Source organism: Alosa pseudoharengus, unplaced genomic scaffold (assembly GCF_046254945.1).
Source record: "Alosa pseudoharengus isolate Yale_2024_CS ecotype anadromous, Long Island Sound unplaced genomic scaffold, YU_APseudo_1.1 YU_APseudo_1.1_scf_24, whole genome shotgun sequence".
Taxonomy (NCBI): Eukaryota; Metazoa; Chordata; class Actinopteri; order Clupeiformes; family Clupeidae; genus Alosa; species Alosa pseudoharengus.
Window position 1 is genome coordinate 28044235 of NW_027468689.1, and position 21770 is coordinate 28066004.

Genomic DNA, 21770 nt, shown 5'->3' on the forward strand with positions numbered 1-21770 from the left:
ATGCAAACACATTATGGAAATGCAAAGCATATTTAATGCAACTGCACTTTTAAGGTTTTCAAGTTTTTTCTGCATGTTTGTGTGCTGGATTTCATGCTACACCATCAGGCGAGACTCAGGAATGAAATGTGTCTCTTTCCAGAGGTTGCTCTCTCCAGAGTTTGCTGGCGTCCTCTTACACTGGGTGCAGCGGCGGTATTGTTCACACTGGCTTATCAGAAGCCTACTACCTGACCTGTGAGGAACCATACCAGATCAGATGTCACTTTATTGAGTACACACACATAGCTGAATTGAGTTGAAGTTTAAGTTAAGGTTAATGTAATTGCACTGAAGCAAAAAAAGAAGTAAACGGCATGTCACTTAATTCTACATGACCCAGGAAAACTTTTCATTAAATAACATGTACATTGAATAGAAAATATAGTCAGGACATTGACAGCTTGACATGATGGTAGACCTGGCTTTCGACAAGGAATATAATACTTGCAGCAAGCAACTTTTCTTCTTTGTTAAAGGAAAATTCCGGTGTGATATTGACCTAAAGTGTGTTGAAACATGATACCGAGCGTGAACGTATGTCTCATAGCCCATCTCGGCTTGTCCCCTGCACTCCAAAATCTGGCACTAGTTAGCCGATGCTACCAACAGCTTTTTCAATGGTGGTGCTTCGGCATCGGGCTAGCCATGCAAATAAATCACTGTTTTACACCATTTACGAGGCTCAATGTATCTCCACACTTCATTGGTAGACTTCCGAGGGCCCTGACATTTAAAACGAGACATTGAGAACTTTGAAAAAGCACTGGTAGTTTACTTACAAGGCGATTTATACAGACAGTATCTTCACGAAGTTTAGCGTTTGCAACCATCTTGAATTTAGTCACGATAAGTCGAGCGACGAGTAAGAATGAACAGGTATGATAAGGGATCAGATTCCAAAAATAATTCAGTGGAAATGCATGGATTTAAGTTTCTTCCAGTAGCGATATACTCTTTCACAGAAAAGAACAAATAAGTGCCGATATACTCTTTCACAGAAAATAACAAATAAGTGCTGCTCATATTGTCAGCACAAAGAAATTCACCTGATGAATTCCCTCTCCTCTTTGTCCCTCTGGCGCTTGAGATTAGCACTGCGACTCCATGTCATCTCTAGAGACTTTCTCAGGTTACATAGTTTCTCGTAGTGGGAGATGTGTTCCTCCATTAGCCTGTGGAGTGTGGGACAGACATACGGGAGGGAGAGGCCAACATGCGGGTACATAAGGGTAAGGAAGAAGACAACAAGGGGCAGCCATGGCCTACTGGTTAGAGCTTTGGGCTTGGAACCGAAGGGTTGCTGGTTTAATCCCCGACCAGTGGGAAAAATGTGGGCGGGGGAAGTGGTTGAGCACTGCTTTCCCATACCCACACCACGGCTGAAGTGCCCTTGAGCAAGGCACCTAACCCCCTCACTACTCCCCAAGCGCCACTGTAGCAAGGCAGCCCACTACTCCGGGTTAGTGTGTGCTTCACCTTACTGCGTATTCTCTGTGTGTCTCACTAATTTACAGATGGGAGAAATGCAGAGACCAAATTCCTTGTATACACAAGTATACTTGACCTATAAACCTGATTTACATTTACAACAAGAAATTATGAGATGTATTTCTGCAAAGAAAATGCAAAGTGTGATAGCTAAACAGTAGCAGGATATTTTTCTTGGTTCAGATAAAGCAATAAGTAGTAGTAAGCAATGTTGTTAAAGGCAATTATTGCCTTTTAAATGCAAAGAAACAGCAAATATGGGTGGAATAATAAAGAAAGAAAACGTAAGTTCAAATGTAAAGGATTTAAGGTGATCTATTAGTAAGAACAATACTAGGTATTCAAAACTATGTTTCATAATGCATTATTCCCTGTAAATCTAAATAGTTTTCATTATCTTACAATAAGCCATTTAATGTATATCTATAGAGGAAGTGGACGCCCATCTATTGAGCCTGCAACACCATCTTTCAACAGCATCCCATAAAGGACAAACTGAAACATTGCCCCGCCCACCCCCAGACCATCTCACTTACTCTTTGTGGTTTCTCTTAAGCATCTCTCTCTCCCTCTTTAGCTGCATAAGTTTGTTGAACATGGCCTCTTGTTTCCTATGTGTGGTGGTCCAGAGTTGCTCCTGTTGGACTGCCTGTGCCATGTGACGCTGCACAGCCAAATCCTCTGGGTTGCTGTCCAACACCCCAAAAAACGGACCAACTGAGTCTGACATACGTGCTGGGATACCTGTTCCTTGATACTCACCTGCCTAGGCATTTAAAGACAGACAAACATACACATGAAAAATAGATTAAAAAACAGAATCAGTTACACTTATTACCACAATTGTTCAAACCAATATTGGATATATTTATTCATCTAAAATACATTTGTTTCCCCTTTCAGTAGGTTTTATAAATTGTTCATTTGTGTGTGAATTGAACCTGTTCTGTTCTCTCAGTGCGATCAGAGTCTTTCTTGATTGGTGGGAACAGAAGTCTCTTCTTGAAATGTACCTTTGGTTTTACCTGTTCTACCTGCACCTGAAAACATGGCATTAGTTGGTTTATTCATATTTGTCTATGTCTATATCAAACCTCATTTTATCTCTTAGATAAGAAGACAAACACTGTTCTGAATTGCTGTTTGTCTAAATGCACAACTGTGTATTTACCATGCATAATAGAGGTCATTTTAAACACCTCTACTTAATACTACAGAGATGTGCTTTATAATGTACTTTTCTACTTCAAACTGTAAGGGTGTGTCCAATGACACAGGGCCCTATTTTGGTATTTTAATCAGAAACGGATGGAATTTTATAGCCATTAAAGGCGTGGCCAGTCTACAATCACTAATTTAATGGCATGATTTTGTGATCAAATGCTGGGCGCTGGATGCAAAAGGGTTGTTGTTTTGTTTCATGGGTGTGTTTTGGACATAACATCCTGGCGAAAAATGCCTTACTTTATTGAGCGTAAGATAAGATTAAACCTTACGTCGCGCTTTGCCCCACCTTGCGTCGGGTGCATGGTCATGTGATTCATGACCATATTCACCATTCATGACCATTCATGACAATATAAATAAACCATATAAATTGTTGAATAGACTTGTATGGATGTTAAGCATTATGAGGTTATACAATTTATGAATGTTTTTATAATGCTTTATAGAAACTGGGTTCATTAAGGGCTATATCTTGCACTTTAGCGCAATTGACTTCGCGCAAATCGCTTTGTGGGCGGATCTTGGGCGCTGTTTCTATTTTACCGGCGGGATCATGACTGTTGCGCCCAACGCAAATCTAAAATGGGGTGGTCTGAAGTAGCTACATTAATCATGGGTGTGGTTTGGGCGTAACGTGCAATAAACCAATCAGAGCGTCATCTCACATTCCCTTTAACAACAGGCACGCTTGTTCCATAGCGGATTGCTATTATGATGGCGGAATTGCCAGGCGCAGCCAGGAACGGCTCACAGCGCTATAGTCAGTTGGGAACAGTTTGCTATTGATTTTTCCTCTTGACAAAATGTAATACAGAAATGTCACTTTCCGATGTTTTGGGATCACTCTCACTGAATCACGTGGTTATGAATGCATGGTGATATTTTTGCAATGTAATCTACCTCACTATAGAGTATAGACAATGCAGATCTGTCAGATAAGCTCTCCTCTCCCATGCTGCTGCTGGGGCATTTGGGTTAAATGGCATCGGCATGCAGTTCAACATCACGGGCCCTATCATGACATTCTAAAGTGCATCGTCACTCGTCAAAAGTCTATTCAAATTTAGTAGGATGTCCAGTTCACATTGGGAGGGGTTTCGCTATCAAAAGTGGAGTGCATGGCTTAGCAAGGTGTTCCTAGGTCTTTTAATCAGTCATATGGGTGTGTTTGGGGCGTAACATCATTTTAAACCAATGAGAATGACATCTGGTATTCCCTTCAACGGCGCAATGCGCGATATGTCAAATAAATGCATCGGTATTTTGGCATTCAAAGGCGCATTTGAAGGAGGCTGCTTGCGAGACCGTATAGAATAGTCATTCTTAAACCATGCTTTACTAAAACCTAGCATAGCTTTCACGCATTTGCACTCGTCTATTTGAACTCATTGGCAAAGTGAAACTAACTTCACCAAGGAGTCAGTCAACGACAAGACAGTTATATGCAGTTACTTTCACTATTGACTGACAATGGGTTACCACCGAAAACATAGGCTGGAAAAAGCAACAATTACCCTAATATTGCTCAAATGACTGAATAAAACAACATTTATCCTGCAGAGGAGTTTATAGCTTATATCTCGTGACAGTGCGTCTTCAGCTGTGCTCCATACGTGTCTCTCGCCTCTCCCCTATCACTTTTAACCGTCATTACCAATTTGCAAATGATGGTGAATAACTACTCATCATGAGATGTACAGTATTTCGTAATATCTTTGTTCTAATTATGTTTACCATTGTAATCGTGCAATTTGTAATGCTTTGCATGGACGTGCGCTGGTGTGCGTTCATGAATGATAGAAGGATGGTGCATGCACCTACCAATATGACTGTTTACATGCGCTCTTAAAATAGCATATGAACAACTCGCCATTGACTTCTGACCAGGTTTAGGTGGTGTATGATAGCGATTTTTAGACAATGCGCTAGTCCCCTCCCTAGGTTGTTAACTGCCACACCCCTGGGCGCAATGCTTAAAAAAAACCGTGCAAAATACCGAATTCAACTTTGCGCGGGTGAATAACGAACTTTACGCCATGCGCTGGTGACCCAAAATACAGCCCCACGTCTCATTAAGTCCTCTAATATCACATATATAAATATAACATCTGTGATTCATGGAAATGTGTACTCTAGATTTATACTTATTTTTTCACATCGGATACCACACTGATTTCCCTCGTGTAGCAATATTTGTCCTTGTAATTATGTATGGTTTGGAGAAATGGGAACTGCGTCGTATAGATGAGAGGAACAAAGTGCATTGCGCAACACAGGCACCCAAGCAAGCGCTCCTGCAGGTGTAAGCTACGGCTGTACCTTACCATCAGGCAACAGAAACAGTTTCTACAGTAAGTTGACCTTTCCAACTCTGCACAGTATCCCATTAACTGCATGACAATAGGCTATTTACAATATTTTATGTAAAGTAGAGTTTGTAAACACGTTATCATCAACTTAATGCACGCACAACTTTTGTTTGAGCAGGAGAGAGAATAACAATGAATGGACGCAGCAACTACAGAAATTGTAGCCAAGGCTACTTGCTGCTTTCTTTTACTGTCTATGGTTGCTGGTTAACAGCACATAATAAGCTTATTTAAGCGTATTCACAAACTCAAGACTTCAAGGCCATCATGGATATAACACGCTTTTTGAAAACAACGAAAGGATGGAGGGAACAAAGCAAAGTTTGGAGTTATTTCAGATGGGCTACAACAAGGTATGCAAAATTGTGGCGCTTGTCAAAACCTTAGCGCAGCTGGAATAATGCTTATAGGCTGATGTTAAAGCACACACGATGTTTAAAGCCATACACAACGGTAAATTGGAACAAAACTAAAGGTAACTTTAGCCTTTATAGGGCTGTATAAAGTTGTCCAAATGAATAGGTCGTAATTAGGCGTTGTTGTTGTAAAGATATTGCATGTAGATGTACTATATAGGCTACTACATTTTTAGTTGACCAATGCACGAACAAAACCGGAAAATGGACAAATATTATCAAGGCTTTGAATGTTTCCATCTGTGCACAGGGTGTCTGTAGATCGGTGTGCATAGCATTAATTTCTGCAGGCCTGTGGCCATGCATGCGCCCTTAAAATAGCATCTGAATTTGCGCCACTGACTTTAGACCATGGGGTTCTTGGTCTGTGGCGGAATTGTTTTCTGAAACTGCAAAATATCAACAGGGACCGTTTGCGCCGGAACACGCCCCCTCTTTTCGCTGAAACGCCCCCGTGGGCGCACATGTATTCAATTGCGCTGGTGTGCACGATAGAGCCCTAAGTGTTCATGTGATGTTCAATGAGCTAAAACAGAAAAAGACAGACTACACTGAATCGCTTGCCTCAAGCTACATGTGGGACTCTACACTGGTATCTAGGTAAACAGACAACTCTAACTAATACCACTTAGATTCTTATGAAGCTTAAAGGAACACAACAACAACTCTGGGGGAGACAGCGAGCGAATAAGCTAATTCCCCAAAATGTTGGTGTGTTCCTTTAACATTACGGCTCTAGCGCCTGAAAACATCTATGGTTGTATCCTTAGTTGTTGACATCACCTCTAAGATATCACACCTTGGTGTGTGTTTCTGCTAAATCCATTCCAGCTAATCTCTTTGTGTGGAAACATGGTGCTACTGTGATTATAAGACATGGTTGTATATGTTATCCTAAGGGTGGAGTTGAATTGCTTCAACTGATAGAGAACCTCGGTTCTATGAAGGAGGTGTCACCTTCCTTCTGCCTCGTCACGCATCTACTTTGCTTATGCTGGGAAGAGACAGATTTGTTCTGGGCGTTGTGTTTTATAGCTTAGCTGGCAGATCAATGATGTCAGTGCACAGGCGTCTGAGAAGAGGTTAGCTGGAAAGGGTTCAGCACGAATAATAAAACTTGCTAAAGAGCGATAATATCCCAAAGACAAGGCCAAACTCATGGATGATACCCCGGATCCCAAAATCTTCTTTGGCAAGGCTGTGGGTCAGATGCAGAGGTGATCAAAAGATAACAAGAAAGAGGGAGAGGCTTTCAACCTCTGCCTTCTGTGCAAGCCCGAACAGCAGCCCCGTCAGATGAGTTGTTTCCCTCTGGCGACAAGCCCGAATTCTACAGACTTCTGTGGTCTCCACAGGCTAACCAACAAGATAAGCACAGCAGCATTGAAACCGTGGGGAAGGCACTTTCAGGGAGCCCCACAGGGGTTGAATACCCATCCATGGCCAAGCAACCTTCTCCATGCACTCCCACCACTCAGTCTGATTACATCTAGTCTGAGTATGGTCATTTTAAGCAGCGTAGATGGTGGAGATCATGCCTCTTCTACTGTATATGCCCAGCCCTGGGCCCTCCCATTGCTCACAGACCTGTTGTGTCAAATGAATGGAAAGATCTGTTATCCACACCCAGAGCGGAGCCTTCTGGGGATCCCTGAATACATCTGTGAGATTTTATAGACTAGATGTGACTAGGCCATCTCTCCCTCATTCAGTTTTGATGGTGAGCAGTTGCTGGGCCCACATAGACCACCAGGTGCAGATGGGATACTCAGAACAGAGCATGGCTGTGTGCACATCGTATCGTTCTGTCCTCTGGCTGATCTACTCCAGTGAGCATATCTGCAGGACGGGAACTTAAGATTGCCTTTGTAACCCGTGTTCCCACGTAACCCACTTCTCATGAAAAGAGACATGGCCACAGGATGAATGGACTTGTATGTGCATGTATGAGGGAATGGGACCCCAGCACGTCGCACGTCATGGGTCTTTCAGAGACAGACATGTTGTCATTGGAGATTCTGTGAGGGGGCACATTTCCCTACGTGTGAGATACCTCACTAATGTTCTAAAGAACCAGGGTTGCGCAAGTTACCTCAAGTTTTTGGCATGGACCCAATGGCAATGCTATCTCCCAAAAGCCAAGGGAACTTGCACCATGGTGCATTGCTCAAATAATTATGGATTTGTAGAGTGACTGCATCTCTGCGGAAGGAACAGATTATACTGGCATGCATTAACAACACGCAACAGCAGGATCCCACCAAACCTGTATTGCTGAAACAGGTGTGTATGTACAGTAACAAGCAGAGTGTCTCCACGTATGACTTGAGCTCTTAAGCAACAAAAATGTTTCAGATTTAGTCATTCACTTTCACAATCTAGCAACAAGAATGAACAGCAACACTTGCCAAAAACTAATAAACACTCACACAGTGTTCATTAGCACAGCCAGTAAACACACATTGCATTGCTACGGGCCTGTGGCTAGAGACTTTTTCTTGGTAAGTTGAGCAAGGACTTTCAGCTGCCTCAAGATAGTAATGAGCCTGGACACACCCATAGGTGTCCATATGAGTACAAGTATATTTGCTATTTAAAACACTGTGTACACTGGATGAGAAATTATAATGATAACTCATATATCATAATTATTCAAAGACAAATAAGTCTTATTTCAAAAATGAAAAGATGACAAAAGATCTAGGTGGCATCTGCCCACCTAGTTACAATGGGCAAGCCACTGGATACTTGCGTCCCATCTGGTGCTGAGTATAAGATATGGCTGATAATCTGTCACTTACCTGAGTGTCCAACGCTTTTTTATAGCTTTCTGAGTTTTTATGTTTCTCCTTGAGAAATTGTGCCTTTTGCCGACCAATCCTAAGAAAGATAAAATAAGATAAGATACTTTATTTTGCCACACACCAATGATAGTGGTACAAGCTAAATCCAGTGAAAAAGTGAAACTAACATCAGCCATGATTAAATCCTTACCAATCCCACTCTCACTCGTACCACATTGCTTAACTAGCAGAGCACAGAAACATATGTGTGTTCATCTAAATCAATCAGCACAAAACTTTTTTTTGTGTTTTGTAATTGTTACACCACAATTTCTAAAGTTTTCATTTGTAGTGTATTGTAAATATAGACTATGTAATCTACAGTTACATTTAGTTGTTATGTCCAACACTAATGAGTTTGAGTATTCTAAAGAACAAAAATGCAATGCATAAATACAGGCTGCAGGCGTATTCCATCACCCAGAGGAAAGCTGCATGTTGGTGGGGTTGTTCAGTAGAAGTCCCACAACCGTCTGCTACAGTGTAGTTATCCAAATTAGACTCGTTGTGCTATCATCAGTGTTGGGAGTAATGCGTTACAAAGTAACGCGTTACTGTAATTCCACTACTTTTAGTGGTAACGAGCATGTAACGAAGTATTTTTGTAAATCCAGTAACGCAATTACAATTACTGAAATTTCAAAGAGTTCGTTACTTGCGTTACTCTGTTGATCTTGAATGAACGACTGCAGACAAGATGCACATTTGCTGCTTTGTCTCCCGACCTTAGCTGTGTTTCCAGCGATTGTGTTTCATGTTTAGATTGCAGATGCATTCTTTACAGTTAATATGAGCCTCCTCACATTCCTCCTTATTTCGGATTTATGCCAAAACACACAAGAGTGCATTACGCTACAATTAATATGGGCATCTTAAAAGCCTTTTCCCTTTCGTTTCCATCTCGTAAGCAGGGGCGGAGCTACGTGGTGGCCAGGGGGGGCCACGGCCACCACTGGTCAAAGCTTGGCCACCCTGCTGGCCCCCCCAGCTCCGTTCAGTGAAAAGTAAAAAAAATAAAAATATTGCTGCCGTTTTCAACAATACTTTGCCAACACTTTGCAAAGCAGGGACTGAATTAATTACTGCACTCTATCTACGACCATTGGCCCAGTCAGGAAGTGTAGCCTACGGTTCTAATCAAATCGTTAGTAGGCCTAGTGCAGCAGCAGCAGCGGGACATTTCAAGTCATCTGTTAAAAACACTTGACAGTAGACCACTACTTCACCTCAGTGACAACAGGTGAGTTGATGATGACTTGGAACATTAATGTTAATAAGATGTTAGAATGTGTCACGAATCATAGCAAAGTGAGCTGCGTTGGGCTGTCCTTGTTAGGTAGGCTCTGACATTGACGTGTGAGGCTGATCAGAAATAAGCGGATGCCCGCGGTAACGCTGTTACAAAAATATTTTTATAATATTCGGGTGAAATGCAAGCATATTAGGCACATATCTCCGGATGGCTCCAATAAAAGTAGGCTTATAGTGTCTAGCCTAGGCTACTTTATAAAAACATAATTTGCTGACTGCGTGTGGTTCTTGCCATAGCTGGTCAGGCAGAGGCAGGCTGCTGCGTTGCCTGAGTTCTTTGTTACATTGCTCCGGAACTGATAATTGCAACGAGATGAAACCTTAACTGCGTGACAGAGCAGAAGTGGGCCTTTCCAACGAGACTAAACACTTGTCTGTGCGATCAAGTATGAAAATACAAAAAATCATGAAATTAAATCAAATTGCATCATATTTAGTTCACCTGCGCACCCATTACTCTCGTTTGAATTAGGCTACTCGCGAACCCGTGATCGCATAGATATACATCAGAAGAAAGAGGAGGCACAGGGCTATCCATTGGTACCAAGTATATAAATCCTTCTGGGCTATAAAAACAGACAACGTGACTGCAAAATAACATCATGTACAAAAACCAACGCTGCACACTCATTACTCTCGTTTGAATTAGGCCTACCCGTGATCGGATAGATAGATATGCCACGCATGTCAGATGAAAGAGGAGACACAGAGCTATCATTTGATACCAAGTACATCCTTCTGGGTTATAAAACAGACGAAGTGACATCAAAATAATAACTTCATATAGCTCGACTTACTTACCCCACGTTTTTGTGTGTTGTTGTGGTGGCAAAGCATGTTCATAATCCAACGCTATAATGTGTTTCTCTATGGCATAGCAAGTTCATAATCCGGTTTTGAGATCCTAGCAAATTCCTACATGGCATCCAATTCAAGACTCACATTGCATCCCAATTTATTCGACAAAGAAACACCTTTTTCCCTTCACTTTGTTCATGGCTCATTGTTCTTGTTTGTGTATGGCACTTACAATGATCAGGATAAATGCTTCTAACTAAAGGTAGTGAAAAAGCCCTTAAAACAGTCTAGGGTTCTAAGGGTTAATGTCTTAATTCAGAGCCATGTTACTTACAGCCAAGTACTTGGAGTGGATATCAGAAAGAAATATAGTTTTGCCATCAGTATAAGATTAAATATCTGCATACAATATTTGTAGTATTTATTATTGTTCTTTGAGTTAACATCATTTGAATACGACTGATTAAGTAAGGTGCATTATCATAATGTACTTTTTATAGCATTGGCCTATTTATGGAAAATGTGTTGGAGAGGACAACAAACTGTTCAGGTTGTCTGTGAATGGACCTGTGTAGCAGTGTTGGCTTTACACAATTTATTGCCAATATTAAAACAGGGTATCCTAATCTTCAAAACTTTTTGAGTAGTTTTCATATTGTAGTTTTGATTCCCAAGTGTCACCCCATTAAAAAGTCTGGACCCAGCTGGCCCCCCCCATAAAATAATCCTGGCTACGCCCCTGCTCGTAAGCTCCACTACAGTAAAAGCGCATTGTTGTTTATCTCCGCTCTTTTTTGCCTATTGCGCAAAAGCCTCGTTATATCAATTTCTCATTCTTACAACATAGCCACGCCACAACACCAATAGGCTACGGTAGCCTATATACAGTATAGCCTTGGCACAAGCAAGCACACGTTTAACTCGAGAGGAAAATGCAGATTTCACTTACCAGATAAAGAAACCTCCAAATAGCCTACCGTACCTAACAGCGACTTGAGTTATTTGCACAGTAGGCTATGGATTCATTTGTCTGCGACGGAACATGCAACTTCTCTCTGGAACACCTTATCAGATGAAGAGTAACCTTCTGCATAGTGCGCGACAATCCCAAACTCTCGGATGCATTAGAACTTATTTCGGTAGGTCAGCACTTGTGCAGTGCAGGCTTTTCCCAAACTGGTGGTGCTTAAAATGCTATATAATACAACTGTGTTCAAAGCAGGATGAGGATAACCTAAGGTTATGTGTGTGTGAGCAGACAATAACTTCTTTGAAAATAGGCCATTTAACATTGTTTCACATTACATCCCATTGAACGAATTCCATGTAGCCTACAGAAGGATTGCAATAATAATGATAATAATAATTACTATATTGCAGAATTCAGTGTCAGTGCACCACCATGCATACTAGTAGAAGGCAAGCAGTAGGCAGTGTACTGTACATATCTATCAAACCACCTAGATGGTGAGGGTGGCGCAAAACAAGGTCAGGGAGGCCATGCATTGTAGAATGTTTTGTGGTCGGAAAAAGTTTGAGAACTCATGCACAAGGCTATTGATTTGAAGGGCCGTTGAAACTACAATAAATAGGTCCAAAAATTAGGTTTATTGTGTGTGTGACTGTTCAGTACTGTTCATATTGACATTTTAAAAGCAGACTTAAAAGTAACTCAAAAGTTACTTTCTCTAGTAACTAATTACTTTTGATATACAGTAATTGGTAACGTAATTGAATTACTTTTGAAAGAAGTAACTAGTAACTGTAACTAATTTCAGTAACTTGCCCAACACTGGCTATCCTTGATTGCATGGTACACCAAACTGGCCCAGATCTCATTGGTGGCACTTCTACTTCTTCTGAGCCTTCCTCTCATCACTCCTCATCTTCAGTCTTTTGATCCCTCTCTCCTTGCTCCTCCACCTCCTACACTTCATCCTCCTTATCATCCTAGTCCTAATCCTCCTCTTATTCGATTACATTGCAGATAACTGGCCACTGTTGTGCATAGCTAAATGCAAAACTGAACCCTGAGTGTTTTGATTTCAAGGTCATGTGTTTTGACATGCACCTTCTGGGTGCAAGTAATTGTTTATTTCGGTTGTGCATTTGAATGGCAGTGTTTAGTAAACAACATGCAAACGCTTTTAGTTTTGAATGATGTGATTGTAGATACCCGTATTTAGTCATATGTTAAAAGTATGTTGTGGGGGGGGGGGGGGGGGGTGTGCAAATATTTTATGTCACAGTTGATGAATTGATAGACTAATGTTAACAATGACCGCGAGTAGTGTCTGCGAGTTACACCGTACCACCTATAGGCTCTTACATGCATGTTGTTAACTGCTGATAACTTTGCCTGTCTAACGAATTTTATCTCCACGATTGACTTTGTTTGTTTTAAATAAGTGTGCCACAAGTACCAGTTTTAGTCTTAGCATTCAGGGTAGACTGCATGAAACAGACAACAGACTCACTCATGGGAAAGCTGGACTTGCTGTAGATGGTCTATTAAGTCCTGGCTCTGCTGGTTGAGTTTCTGATTCTGTACGAGGCAGGATGCTTGGCGTCTTAGATCCTCCTGATAGTTCTGCCGGTTCAACAAATTAGGGGGAGTGTCTAGGCGCCCTCCAAAGATATATGAAGGCTGTTTCAGAGAGAGAGAGAGAGAGAGAGAGAGAGAGAGAGAGAGTTTAGAGAAACTTTTAATTCAAAATATCACAATTCCCAAGGGTCAAAAACTCCAGAAAGCTTCCAGAAACTGATGTCATGACTAAATTTCAATTCAATTTATTGTGCTTATAGAGCGCCAAAACATTACACATGTATCATGGCGCTTTACAGAATGTAGGCAATCAGAGAAAAAGTAAAGAAAGGAAGAAAAGAAAAGAAAGAGGCTTAAGATTGGTGAACTGTCATTATTGACAGTGACAGTATCCGTGACTGTATTTTAGGACCTCCCTTCAGACTTCAAACAGTCCTTTTGCTTGTCATCATGGGAAAATCTAAAAAACAATCAGCCAATACCTTAGAACAAAAAAACAGACCTCTGTTTTACAAAATAGAGCACTCATTTCACTAAAATGTGCTCTCATTTTAATTTTTGTATAGTGAGCGTACAATTTTAAATCCTGCACATGTTTTACTAAATTGTGAGCACGATTTACTAAATTGAACACACAATCTTGTAAAATGAGACCACAATTTAGTAAAATGAGTTCACATTCTCTCAATATACAAAAATATTTTGCAATGACACCTCCTGGGTTCGGAATTACTTGGGAACAATTTCAAAACTTTTTCATCTGTTCAAATTATACAAATACAAATATTACAACCACCAGACCACAGTCATCGCATCATTCAGAACAGGTATAGTGTATAGAGATTAACTTTTTTATGCAAAAGCTTAACATCCAAAGACAACAGTCAAGGAAATGGTATGAACACTGGTACAAACATCTACAGGAAAACAATCGACTGAATCATTATAATTTGAAGGGCTATTCTCCATTGACAAAGTCACTGTGCCAAACCATCATAAAACCAAAGACAAAAAACAACAAAAACTAGATGTACCGCAGAGCGGTACAAAATATGACCGCTGCCCAGTCCAGCACATTTTTTCCACAAAAAGAAATCACGCTGAAAGGCCTATATGATTCTAACTGTCTCACTAAATTGCATTATCCACACTCAATTATCACTGGTATCTGCTAGACAACAAGTCCCAAAACATGATTAGTTCATAGATTTCACATGTAAAATTCATTTTATACAACCCCACCTCCATCTTGCCTGTTCATAATTCTAAGAAATTCTTGATTGTTTGTGTTATGTTTATGTTATGTGTGTGGGTGTGTGTGTGTGTGAGTGTGTGTGTGTGTGTGTGTGCGTGCTTGTGTGTGTGCCTGCGTATGTGCCTGTGCATGGAAGCGTACATATGTCTACTGTGTGAGTATATGTCATACGTATGATTACTGTGAATGTGTGTGTGTGCGTGTGTATCTGTTTGTGCACATGTGTGCACATGAAATGGGTTAACATGACCCCTGGAGGCAAATATACGGAAAAAAAATGGTCATCCTAGGCCCTTCAGTTCTCAAGATATTCACAGAGAACTGTGTCTGGCCTACCCTCCTTTCGGGGGGTCCAGTCCAGCGGGGGGGCTACAGATCAAAACGAAAAATGACGGTTCCATGCTATCCATGTGGGGGTACATGCCCACCAAGTTTTGTGTACCCCGGTCTTTCAGTGTCCCGGGAATCCTTGTTGGTGTACGTCACTAAATGTACACATAAATTATTTTATTGTAAGGCCCCCCATGAACGAAAGTACACAAAACTTGGCATGCATTCGGAGGGTGTCATAATGATCCTACACTTTCAATTTCGTGCAGTTTTGACCATGTCAGCCAGAGATATTGTGATGAAAACACCTACATTTTTGCTTTTTAATTTTTAACTAGGTGGCGCTATACATGAAATAAGTGGTAATGGGATGGGTTGACATGGCCCCTTGAGATCAACATACAAAAAAAAGGTGGACCTCCTAGGCCCTACGGTTCTCGAGATATTCACAGAAAACTGTCTCCGGCCACCTACAGGCCAGTTGGTGTATAGTAACATAAATTAATTTATTGTGTGGCCCCCCATGAACGGAATTCCACGAAACTTGGCGTGCATTCAGAGGGTGTCATAATGATCCTACACTTCCAATTTCGTGCAGTTTTGACTATGTTAGGTCACAGATACCTGCGATTACAACACCTCATTTTTACTTTTTTGGGTTTAACTAGGTGGCGCTATACATGAAATGAGTGGTTATGGAATGGGTTGACATGGCCACTTGAGATCAACTTACCAAAAAAAAATGGTCCTCCTAAACCTTACGGTTCTCGAGATATTCACAGAAAACTGTGTCTGCCCTACCCTCCTTTCGGGGGGTGCAGTCCAGCGGGGGGGCTACAGATCAAAACGAAAAACGATGGTTCCATGCTATCCATATGGGGTTACATGCCCACCAAGTTTCGTCTACCCCGGTCTTTCAGTGTCCCGGGACTCATTGACAGAAATTTGGGCATGCGAAAAAGAAAAAAAAAAAAAAAAAGAAAAAAAAAAGAAAAAAAATAATCTGGCTTCGCTGCGCGGCGGTCATAATAAAGACTCAAGCCTGAAGGTTAGATAAAGTTCCAAAGTTCACTGGAAAGCCATTTACCCCTCTCATCCAGTTTCAATTGGTCAGTTTACAGGATGCTAGGATAGGTTTTCGATAAAATGCTTTAACAAAAGGCAGATACTTATAATGGCCCACTTACAATTTATTAACAAACTAACACTAACTATTTAACCAATTGACTCTCTGTTTAGCCATGTTTCTGTTTACTCTCTTAGATAGATAGATAGATAGATAGATAGATAGATAGATAGATAGATAGATACTTTATTGATCCCCAAGGGGAAATTCTTCAATATAATGCCTAAGAAATGCCAGTCATAGGAACCTCTGTTGCATATTAGCCTCACATGTTAGTCTCAATTTGTCAAATAGTTTCCACAAAATTCATCCAAAGTCATACTTTTTCAACATTTTAAGGGACCTGGACACCTAGCATTGCCAAGTGCCACCACAAGTATCCAAAGTGATGTAGACCAATTGCAGGGACAGTCCCCCTGGAGGAATTTGGCTGTGTTTACAATGAAAGTCTTCGGTTTGAACCATGCTATTAAATTTATAAACTTATGTTCACACTATTTCTAAACTTTCAACTGGTAGTCAGCCAACACTTACTTTCTCTCCATTTACTTTAATTGAACATAAAACTTTATTTGAGCGAAAACAGTTTGCATGATCCCTTAAAATACCAGGATAACAGGGTTTCCTTAGTAGTATAACATTGAATCATTTTAGCACATTTTTGTTTTGCAATTTTCCATTATTACCCTTCGATAGTATTACACATAGAAATACTATAGGTCAGGGGTCAGAAACAGGTGGCCCATCATGCAATAATATCTAGATTGCCACGCCAGATGGCTAATGGATAATGGATAATCTTGTGTCACAGCAAGTCACTGTCCATGTCTGGGAATGACAAAATGTTGCAAAAATGGCGGTGGTAGTGTAATGGTTAAGGAGCCGGGCTAGCATGCAGTAGCCTGAATGTCGTCGGTTCAATTCGGTAAGGCACTTAACCCCTAGCTGCTCTGGGGACAATGTAATCCCTTGTAATATAGTTGACATATGTAAGTCACTTTGGACAAAAGTGTCTGCTAAATGTGATGTAATGTAATGTAATATTAAAAATGTAGCCCCAGATCTCTTCATCCATCTCTTTGGTTATGCATGAACACCCTCGAAAACTAGGCTACATCGTTAAGCGAAATGTTTGGGTGTATCACTCAAGGAGCCACTCACTGTCAATTTCCATATGAGCTACATACACATACTGAGAACTTTTCTGGTGTTTGCAATAGAGAGATATCTCACATGGAAGTGGGAGGAGCGTGTTGACCTCTTCTTTTTCAGGGCTTCAGCAACCTCCAAATTAAATGCTGCCACTTTCTTGTGGTTCTCACGTATTTGATTCTTCTCAGCCTAAAAAAAGATTGCAGACAGGATTAGACAATTTCATCACAATTCAATGATAAAAGCGTTCCATAAATGAGTGATTAGCAATTTTAAGTGAAGGAAATTCTATATTTGATACCTGCACATCCTGAAGGTACTGGTGGTCTTTGTGATTCTCTAGTAAGAGTAACAGTCTTGCCTCCTCATCCTCCTCTCTTTGCCTCTCTTCAGACAGGTACAGAGGATTGTTAATCTTAGCTCGTTGCATGCACAGGTAGCACAGTTCCTGCAAATACATAAGCATTATGGGCCAGTTCCCTGTGTATGGATTGGGCCTAGACCTGGACTTAAGAGGAACTTTTCATTTTTTACTTTTTACAAGATTTACATTAAAAAGTCAAAAGGTGATATAGTAATATAACAGTTCAAAAGGTGATATAGTAATATAACAGTTCAACTGCACTCCTTGTCTGTGGCATTTCATACACTTTTACAATAATGCTGACCTGTCCAGCACGTTTGTGGTCCTGGCAGGTTAGGCTGAATTGAGCACTTCTTTCATTCCTAACATTCGTTGCTCGCAGTGAAGTTTGTACTGGCTGTTCAGTCGTCCTAAGAAAGATTGATTGTTGTGTATTATATGTACAGATGCATGTTAAGAGTTGTAAATATGTGTTAAGGGTGTGAAAATTGATGAATCTAGAAAAAACTGCCTAAAATACAACATCTGTTATATGCTGTTTTATGTTTGCATGATCATAGATGTTATTTTGATTGACTACGATCTTATGATACTCGCTCTGCAAATCTGTCTGGAAAGGAGCCCATTGACGTCCATTTCCAAATCACCAAAAACCCAGGATTGTGTATTTTCTTTGGAATTGAGTAAACAACTGATCTCATCTCCCTATCCAGATGTGATTTGTTTCGGGGCCATAACTTGGGTCTCACCTGTCAATAGTCTGGGGAGATTTGGTGGGTTTGGTATACAGCTTGTCTATCAGGCTCACACCATTATCTTTGGTTGTGGCGGAACCCTTCCGAGACTTGGACTGACACTGAATTTCTGAGGCACCTAATGAATGAAGAGTATTAAGATTTTACATTTGGCAAAGAACAGAGGACACAGGAAAGGGACCCACAAAATAGTCATTGAGAGTTTAGCATTCTCTCACAATGGTACACAATCTGAAGCAACAATAACCTTATAACCCCTTTTACAAAGTATCACTCAGCTAAGTGGACTAATTAGACCGATTCAGTTTCTTGCATAAACCATTGCATAGTAGGAGTGCAACAATTAATAGGTTTGTCATCAACTATTACTCAGCTAACACCACTGTGCCCTTGATCAAGACACTCTGGCCCTGCAATTAATTAACATCTATAAATTGCTTTGGATAAAAGTGTAATAAATAGCCTTCTTAACCTTCAGCTTTATTTACCTGTCTATGACAGTAAACTAAATATCTAAATATTTGAGGACATAATCTTGGGATTTTATCAATCTAAGAACTAAAACATTAATCAAGAAAATAACCAACAGATTAATCAAATATGAAAATTATCATTAGTTGCAGCCCTAATACCAAGGCCATAGCTAGAATGGACAGCACTAGGTAGATTATTTCACCACCATTCAGTCATTTGTAGACGCAGAATACAGTTGCCTCGTTACCATGATAATTCCCTCCCGAACCAAAGGTGAAAGCACAGTAAACCCAGATGTTCTCACCTTTCTCCTGTTCCTCAACACTGTCAAGTGCACTAGAGGGCTTATATGTCTTTCCATGCACACTTTCTGCCCGTGATGTGATGTGTGGGAGGTGGATGGTATTGCTGGTTCCAGGCCTATCCTGGCTATAGAACTTCTCTGATAACAGTGAGTTGCTGGTGCCTGGTCTCTGGGGAAATAATGCAAACAGAAATAACAACACCTCATGTTTGAACACATTCCACTGACATTTTGAAAGTGGTCATGGATGCTCTAAAAGGCTAGCATTTTCATAACTGACCAAAGAGGAACAGCCGGTTTGTGTCCATCCCCTTGCTCACAACAGCTCTCACATGGCAGGCACTGTCCTCATGAGCACAGACAGCTTAATACCACATTGACATGTGGTCGAGTAGCCATTCTTACCTTTACATCCCCAGTCCCCTCTCTGTTAATTCTGTTCCACTTATGAACTAGAACAATATTTCTGTAGGGCAGATCAGTAAGCGATATTTGGACGTGCACAATGAAAATGAGACACCTTCACATCAATTTAATAACAATGTGAAACCCATTATTTCAGAGCATCCGATTCCTCGCTGAAATCTCCTGATCTTTATTATTTTCAAAAGTATAATTCGGACAAGATCCAGGGATGGATTACTGCACGGGCCTACCGGGCCCAGGCCCAGGGGCCCAAGGGGTCAGGGGGCCCTGAAGCCCAAGCCTTTGCATGGAATCATTGCCACAATATCAACAAATCAGGATGTAGGCCCTCCCCACAATGCACCAGAATACAGGAAATCACATCAAACAAATTAAAAGTTTTCTGGGGGAGGACCCCCAACCCCCCCCCCCCCTCCCACATATACGACAATAAGTGGGGGGCTCTTAATACATCTGGGCCCAGGGGCCCGAAAGTTCATAATCCGCCCATGACAAGATCTAAATCTGATAGACACTCCTGAGCATACACTATATAGAACTCATCTATGCTCCTGAGTGAGCGTGCAGTGATGTGAATATGCAGACTCACATTGCTTAGGGCCCACAGCGCTTTTCCACTGCCATCCATACTGGTGACAAAGTCTTTGTAGAAGTGCATCTTCACCTTTGAGTTACGAAAGACCAGCACACCGATCCCCCTGAAGGTGAAGAGGACTGATCGCTGAGAGGCAACAGCACGCAGTAGCAACATGAGTGTCTCACGTATACAACCTTCTATCACGTCCCGCTCAAAGGGGCTTTCGGCTGCCAGAGCTGAGAAGTTCAGTGGCACCTCTGGTACATCACCAGCTTGAGAAAACCAAGGGAATAAAACATGAGTGAGCAATTTCATATGTGTGTTGCAGTAGTCATGACAACCTGCCAGAGGCCAACCTGCCTTTCATCTGTCAAGGCAGTGCAGATATCAAGTTAAAATAATAGCATCCCTACGAAAACGAGAAGTCACATCTCAAGGGGTTTTCCTCTTAATAAATGACAAATAGCACTAACTGTAAATAAATCCTTATGAAAAACATACATTGACACGTTTAGAAACTATACAATTCTGTAGCATTACATAGGCTAGTGTAATGTATTAGCATGCAATTAAAACATCATCCCCAATGTTATGAAAGGTATTTTAAACAGGATTTCATTATTGTTGAGACAATACAATCCTCTTAATAAAATGATGTACAGTTTTTAATTACTAAACAGCGAATGTTTCACATGAAGCAATGATTTACTATAGCAGGGCCTATTGCACTTCTTGGAGGATGACTCACCTGCGATTTGTGGTTTCACTTGCTTAAGGCCATGAGCTTGGGAGAGTTTCTCTGATAGAAGAAAGACTGGTCTCTGGATTAGAACATACTTACTTCCCACATCCATCTTTTGTTGACAGAATGTGAATCTGCCCAGCCCATTTATATGGACTCCCTGAGTGAAATAAAGAGGTGTAATATGCAATAAGGGGGGGGGGGGATGGGTATACCCCATCATATGAGTCATGAATCAACAGAATCAACAGAACATGAATCAACAGAAGTTGGGCGTTGATTCAATACAATTAAAGTTGGCGGCTGAATGTGATTTTATAGTTCCAGTGATTGTTTGCTACCTGAGCCTAGCCTGTGTTAAAAAATAACTAAAATAACTCACCTTCTGTAAAGACATCTGACGCTCGACGAAAGAGGACACATTTGACCAAATGTCATCCACATCTAAAAGTAAAATACATTTCGGGCATTAAAAATCTGATTTATCATCGAACTTCAGAAAATGGCCATGAGAGTAGGCCTACACGAGTGAAATTACCAGTCTCTGACAGTTGGGAGAGAGTTGGGAAGGCATGCTTCGCCTCTGACACCACGGAGAGGAGAATGTCCGTCATTCTAGGGGGGAATTCTACTGCTGCAGAAAGAATGACAGGAAACGTGAAACTTTTCACGGCATGTTTTAGTGTGTTCCCTTTCGATTCCACTCAATGAACTTTTTGAGAGTGGTTGAACCTTGCCCGTGGTGGAGTTTCCTTCTGTAACTATGACAAAAGAAGCTAACACATGCCTTGGAAACAGAGTGGACCCTATTATGACGCACATAGCCGCTCTGATAGACCAGGGTTTCTGCAGGTCTTAATAAATTCCTAGGTCAAGGTAATTTATAGCAGATTTTAAACAACATATGTTAAATTATTTGCTATTAGAAAAGTGATTTACAGCTAAAATAATTAAATAATGAATAATTATCAGGTAGCCTACAAATAGAAAACGAATAAAGTAAGAGAATCACAGTAGTAGGCTATACAATATTAAATGCATATCAAATAGCCTATATGGATACAGCTTAGAAAACAAAAATAATTCAGTTAATTATAGAAGGGTTTTAAGGTCAAAGTGAAATTGAGGTTTTTTGTTTTTATAGTGACAGCAGTGTGAGAACATACTTAAAATGGAAAACTAGATAGATATTAATCTTCATATTTTCCTGCTATCACTTGACGTGC

At 40.8% G+C, this 21770-nt stretch overlaps 1 protein-coding gene across 2 annotated transcripts; it reads right to left on the bottom strand.

Moving 5' to 3' along the window:
- Positions 1 to 21716, bottom strand: LOC143142628 (coiled-coil domain-containing protein 81-like). Of its 2 annotated transcripts, XM_076303650.1 has the most exons (15): positions 21083 to 21716; positions 20927 to 20988; positions 20551 to 20704; positions 19815 to 20074; positions 18800 to 18968; positions 18016 to 18139; positions 17571 to 17676; positions 17204 to 17350; positions 16984 to 17091; positions 12972 to 13141; positions 8344 to 8422; positions 2472 to 2570; positions 2067 to 2296; positions 1089 to 1214; positions 1 to 235 (listed from the first exon to the last, which is right to left on the bottom strand). In XM_076303650.1, exons 1-15 carry the CDS (start codon positions 21156 to 21158, stop codon positions 97 to 99), a joined length of 2049 nt encoding a protein of 682 aa, XP_076159765.1. In that variant the 5' UTR covers positions 21159 to 21716; the 3' UTR covers positions 1 to 96. The 2 variants fall into 2 exon arrangements, with proteins under 2 accessions (XP_076159765.1, XP_076159766.1); XM_076303651.1 differs by lacking the exon at positions 2472 to 2570 and having other exon boundaries at positions 4 to 235.
- Positions 21717 to 21770: the final 54 nt, after the last annotated feature.